Source organism: Kryptolebias marmoratus, linkage group LG12, assembly GCF_001649575.2.
Source record: "Kryptolebias marmoratus isolate JLee-2015 linkage group LG12, ASM164957v2, whole genome shotgun sequence".
Lineage (NCBI taxonomy): Eukaryota > Metazoa > Chordata > Actinopteri > Cyprinodontiformes > Rivulidae > Kryptolebias > Kryptolebias marmoratus.
Genome location: NC_051441.1, coordinates 8,590,108 through 8,596,289, shown reverse-complemented (window position 1 = coordinate 8,596,289; position 6,182 = coordinate 8,590,108). Strand labels below are relative to the sequence as shown.

The 6,182-nt window shown below is 39.6% G+C and overlaps 2 protein-coding genes across 6 annotated transcripts in view; both read left to right on the top strand.

The window, feature by feature from the left end:
* Nucleotides 1–510: 510 nt before the first annotated feature.
* Nucleotides 511–1,448, top strand: cldnk (claudin k). Its single transcript, XM_017425457.3, has one exon. The coding sequence runs from the start codon at nt 546–548 to the stop codon at nt 1,191–1,193; it is 648 nt and encodes a 215-aa protein (XP_017280946.1). The 5' UTR covers nt 511–545; the 3' UTR covers nt 1,194–1,448.
* A 1,898-nt stretch (nt 1,449–3,346) lies between these two features.
* Nucleotides 3,347–6,182, top strand: part of hgs (hepatocyte growth factor-regulated tyrosine kinase substrate) — a 26,771-nt gene continuing 23,935 nt past the window's right edge. For all 5 annotated transcript variants that reach the window (XM_017425437.3, XM_017425440.3, XM_017425439.3 and 2 more), the window contains exon 1: nt 3,347–3,500. In XM_017425437.3, coding sequence (XP_017280926.1) covers nt 3,464–3,500 — 37 coding nt within the window. In that variant the 5' untranslated portion in view covers nt 3,347–3,463. The remainder of the gene's footprint in view (nt 3,501–6,182) is intronic.

Genomic DNA, 6,182 nt, shown 5'->3' with positions numbered 1-6,182 from the left:
GATGATACAGGTCCTGCTGGCCCACTCCACAAGCCTTCATGAAAGCTGCTTGTGTTCAGAGCCCCTTCATGTTTTTCTGAGATAATCCACTCACCCTGCAAGGCGTAGCTTTACACCCACAGCTGTCTCAAAGAGGGCCATTATCTCAAACGCTTCATGGAATCCACTCAACATGGGCCTCTGTGTTTCCAAATATTTATGATAAATATATGCTCCATTAGTCTCTTCACTAACATGATTACCATAGTGTTTGTTTTGTTCTTATTATTATTTTCAGTAAAATTAGCTGCATTGTTTATTTGATATCTGAAGTTTCAATTGGCTCAACTTTGTTTTCTGAATTTCAGGATTTCCGTTCTTGTCAGAGCCAAACAGATCCCACCATCATCATCATCACCACAAACCAAGGATTCAGAAGTGGATTTCAACATTTCCGGCCTAATAAATAGCTTCACTTCTTTGTTGGGACGATAACTTGACCCTCTGCGACAAAGACTGACGTAAAACCAAGACAAATCCGTCAGATTCAAACAGCACCTTTCAAAATGGCAACCACGGGCATGCAGCTGCTGGGTCTGATCCTGTCCATCGTCGGCTGGGTGGGTGGGGCCATAGTCTGCACCATCCCCCTGTGGAGGGTCACCGCTTTCATCGGCAACAACATAGTGACGGCTCAGATCATTTGGGAAGGCCTCTGGATGAATTGCATCGTGCAGAGCACGGGGGAGATCCAGTGTAAAGTGTATGACAGCTTGCTGGCTCTGCCCAGCGACATGCAGGCGGCCCGCGGCCTCACCGTCTTCTCCGTCCTGCTCTGCGGTCTGGCTCTGACCCTGGGGGTCCTTGGAGTCAAGTGCACCAAATGTGTTGGCGTCAACAGCCTGAAGGCCCGGTTTGCTCGTATCTCTGGTGCCCTTTTTGCCATCGCAGGCTTCCTGTACCTTGTGCCCGTCTGCTGGACTGCCCACTCCATCATCAGGGACTTCTACGACCCCCACGTGGCGGCTCCTCACAAGCGCGAGCTCGGCCCTGCCCTTTACATCGGCTGGGTGGCATCAGCTCTGCTCCTCATTGGGGGGTCCCTGCTGTACGCAGGGTCAAGTCCCCCCGGCATCCCAGGCTCTCCCACCTTCAGCAGTGGAGAAAGTAGTCCCCGTAGGGCCCCTGCCGCACAGGTCAAAGGTTACGTCTGAATCCCCTAAAGCTTCATAAATCCACCTTAAATGATGACAAACTTGTTTTTGCTCCTCTTGAATTTTCTCCTTTTACATAATTTTCGATGTAAATCACACCAGTGTACTTTTGTTCTTTGTAAAGCTACACACGGCTTTATAGAGACATTTTGATTTATTTTATAATTTCATACCCAATTTTTTTTTTGAATAACACGTTTTCTGTCTGTCAGTAAAACACAATAAAAAAGTTGTGTCCTCTGCTGAGGAAAATGGCGTGTTGCACATTTTTACAATTATAGAATCTTTTAAAAATCCCTGAGCTGTATGCTTTTACAAAGTATGGAATGTAAAAATACTAATACATTAATTATAGCAGTGTTTTGAAATGAAAATAAAAAAAATGTTAATTTGAAACTACTTCTGCTGAATGGAGAAAAACAATAGAACAATAGGGATGGTTGTGCATTTGTTTGTGGTACCATATTGTTGAGGAGTGCGTGTGTGTGTGTGAGTGTTGTTCAGTCTTCCATCTATTCTTTCTGTCTCAGCTACGCTTTATTAGGCACAAAAGAACAGAAAAACGTTATTCTTTTCTTTTACAAAATGAAAGTGTTTTGTTAAGAAACCACATTAATTCAGCCTCACTTTAACTCTGTTCACCTGTTCTGTTTTGAATCACAGAGGACAAGAATTTATTCGAACAGAAAAGGGTTTATTTTCCCAACTATCTTTGACGTTTCAACAAACATGTACAGTGAGAATTTGATGGCGTGAGCTCTGATACATCAGTGACAAAAATCTTGATTTATGAGATGTTCGTCTTTGGAAGTCTCGCCTGAACTGACTCACCGAGCAAAAAAAAGATACAAAACTATTCAGTTCCTCATTTCTGAAATGTTTTCTTTAACACGTAGCTCTGAATGATGGTTGTAGCTGTGATGCATCACTCCATCAGATTTGATGGTTTGTGTTTCGCAGCAGCAGAAGCCCGGGCAGCACAATGACACTTTACAGAACATTATAGCGCCACAATAACAATGGCCGCCAGTGTTCCAAGTGCCAGGTAGTGACTCATATGTGACCTAAGTGTGCCTGCAGTGATAGTGGAGTAATACTGCGAATACTGTATTTCTCTGCTACAATTGTCAAGTGGAAACATAGGGTGGAACAAATGAGCCATTAAGAGTAAATAACCAGAGGAGTGTTTAAGATCAATTAAAGATATGACGTCAACACTTTTCTTGACAATGAAAATAACAAGGAGTCATCTAAACAACTATATAAGTCAGTACTGTTTATTTATCAATGATCATTTTAAATTTAGACCTAGTGGTTGTTTGAGTATAACACTTCACAAATAAAATTGAATGGCTGTAAAAACTAAAACATATATTTTCCATAAAATGTACTTATCTATTTATGTTTGTCTTTTATTAAGCTGAAGAAAACAGAAATGCCCTTACTAAGTTACAAGTACTGGAGGAATAAAGTAAGGTTGTCACATCATCAGATTTATGAATTTTTGAGGCCTATGCAAAAAAATAATAAAAGTATTTATTTAATAACCAAAAAAATTAGTTTTCTTGAAAAACAGTTGCGTGATTTGAAAAACATTTGTCCTTCATATGAGTTTGAAGATCACTTTATAAAATGCACATTTGCATAGATGTTTTTGCTCAAGTAAAGACAAATAAACAAAATATTCCTTGATTATAAAATGGCAGATTTATCTCTTTCATTGTTACATACTGGTGTTTTAATAAACTGCATTTTAAAGAGATAACCTAACACTGAGGTTAACTTTTATGTTTCTGCCTCTGAGAACATTAGTGAAAGGGAGTTTCGTTACACCTGTAACCACACCCAGCAGTAGTATCTGAGGTTCTTGGAGTACATGGTTCCACTAGAGAGAAAGGTAAACCTCTGGAGGTAGGAAAACAAGATTTTCAAGGGAGTTAAATTACTCTTTAGTCTTTTAACAGGTTATAATCTTGAAAATAAAGCCATATACTCTTAGGTTAAGTCATGTTGTAATCCGCAATTTAACATGTTTTATATGACCTCTAAAATATTTCCCACTAATTCAAATTGGCAATAATTTAATGTAAATGTGTGGCTTCGGTGTTTCGCCGCTAGAGGGCGACATTTCCATTCCCGTGGCGGAAGTGAGAAGAAGGAAGCGCTGCAGCTGTGTGCTAGCAGTTTAAGCTAACAGGTTAGCCTGAAATATCGGGATCCGCTCATCAAACCAAACGCTTCGACAGCTTGTCCGGGACTCTGAAGAAACTATGGGAAAAGGTGGAGGCACATTTGAGAGGCTTCTGGGTGAGTTACCAGCACATTGGCCCGGTTAATAATTGTCATCGTTTAAAAATGCGATGTTTTGTGGCGTTTTGTTTTGACGGGGCTGTGGCTTTCAGGCCAGCTAGCTAGCTGAATTTAGCTTGTTTTCTTTTTTTGTTCGAAGGCCCAGACATTTAATTTACCAACCCGACCAAGAAGTTCTCCGCAGCGGTTTAGTTTAGTTTAGCCTACCAAACTCGACGTGTACAAGTCAGGCCGTATAGTGATATGTTTCTGTCTTTGTAGCGATAATTTATTTACATCAAGTAATGATTCAGTTCATTAGTGACACTCGGGTTGTACCTTCAAACATTCAGGCAATAACCCACAAATTTATCTAATATGAAAATGCCAACGTTGTTAAAATCATAACCACGTCAATTAATGATTTAATAATCTATAGCTAAACATTAATCTAGACTCGTGTTCTGTGACGTGGTTACAAAAAGTATTTTCACATCAAATCAGCTTTGAAAATGAAAGCTATATGTTTGCATTGTTTGTTTTAGTGTAAGCTACTATTAATGTTCAAATTTGTAATGGTATGTTTTACATAAAACAAGATATTTGGAAATGTATAAAATGTAAGCACTGCGTTATCTTGAACAATTAAGTTATTTAAAGAAAAAATAGAACAATTTTGTCATTGGTTTTGTACCATATCTGCTTTTATTTCTTGATAAAACACAAATAGTCAAGCATTAATCTAACTCTTGAATTTATTCTGCCAACAGTAACAAAACCTTATCAACAGAATGAGGGTTGTGAATCGACAGAAATGATTAGAAAGGGAGGTGGTTTACACTTTAGCAGATTTGTAAACTAGTTTTGAACTAGTTTACTGGTTTAATTAACCTCATGTTGATGACTACAATAAAAATAATAACTGTGATCTGATCCATACAACAATAAATGGTTTAAAGGGGACCTATTATGCTTCCTTGAACAAGTCAGGATAGGTCTGTGGGCTGTACAAAACATCTTTATTACATTTAATACACAAAATCATTCTCAGATATTGAGGTTTCACCTGATCAGTTCTGACTGTTTTGAGCTCATTTCATTTTAGGGCTGTCACTTTCATGCAAAAAAGCTGCTGTTGGCCATGCTGTCCTAACACCCGGCACCCTACTAACACACTGCATTAAAAACACTGCATTAAACGCTGCGGATCTGACGCACATTTATATTGTGATTAATTCAAGCTGAGGATTCTGCTTCGCTTCCACCTCTGCGCCACAATCTGCTCAGCTTTAGCCTGGCGCCATGATGTGAAGTCGAGCAGCTGACATTAGCTCAATAATTCGACACACAGACCGTTTTTTTTTTTCTGCAAATGCGACCTTTTTCCTCACACTGTAGCTAATGTAGATGATCAATTTTACTACAAATCCGACAGTAAATGTGCAGATATTGTGGGTAATGTTGCGTGAGACGCAGGACTCCTTCCTGAAATGGTTTGCGCAAACTACACCTTTCTTTGGCAATATTGCGGGGACATTTCCAACGAAAATGAAGCCACGCAGCTCTGTTCTCTGTGACCGGGTGAACATGCATAAACACACGATTTATTTTGCAGCCGACAGCAGAACATTTTCCTTTTCTAGCAGACATTGTTTAGCAGTAAAACCAGCAGAACAAACGTGACGGTCTTCTTGTAATGAAGTGAGTGGAGCGCCACTTGGGTTCCTAGGTGAGGGGCTGGGCTCGGTTTGGGGTTGCCTAAGTAACGGGGATTGTGACGCATCAATCCTGAGGTTTTTGAAACGGGTCGTTTTACAGACACCAGAAAAACATTTACTTATTGCCAAAAATTGGCTGGGTGTTTTTTTTTGTGCTTGGACTGTTTTTAGAAGCAGTAGATGCCCAAATAGTAGTACAGAAACATGCAAAAAGTACATTTTCCCCTTTAAACAATCAAGACTTGGTTTAATTAAGGCAACAAACCATATATATATATATATATATATATATATATATATATATATATATATATATATATATATTGTGTGTGTGTGTGTGTTGTCAGCAGTAAACAGTGTATTTATAAACATGCAAAGACATGTATTTAGAGAAGGAGCAGGCTCTGGTTTCCTGTGGAAATTCGGTCTAATGGATATTGTGAAGTAGCTACAGTGATGTTTAATGGCTTTGGAATATCTGTACTCTAAAGAAGTACGCCCAAAGCCATTATGAGACCAAAATAAACCTTTGTTTTGAATAAGAGCTGTATACCAGAGTTGGTCTTTGAGACGACATTGTGATAATATTGTTTGGTTATGTTTTTACAGAGCAATAACTGAATGAATATCCTAAAGGAAAAACTAGTTGTTAAAACTGGATTTTACAACAAAGGTGCACTCTAAAGAAGACCATATTTGATGGTTTGCCGTGACTAGGCTGAGTTCTATTTCATCCCTACTGACCGCCAGAGGGCGGTGCTGAAAGCACTGAATGTTCCCTTCGCGCATGCGCAGTTCGAGTAATAGTATCAACAGAGTCACACTTGTGACACATCAGATGATCAATCAGAGGCTATATAGCCTGACGTCATCCGAGGCTCTGTTCCTTTTTTCTTCTCGCATGCGGTTCGCTGCACATGGCATTGGCCTTTTCACCGTGGTTGGACGCCCGACTGCCTGTTGGCTGGAGTTGCGTTATATC

What these genes read in the sequence shown, in the direction of transcription:
- cldnk (XM_017425457.3), top strand. Translation starts at nt 546, where the DNA reads ATGGCAACCACGGGCATGCAGCTGCTGGGTCTGATCCTGTCCATCGTC.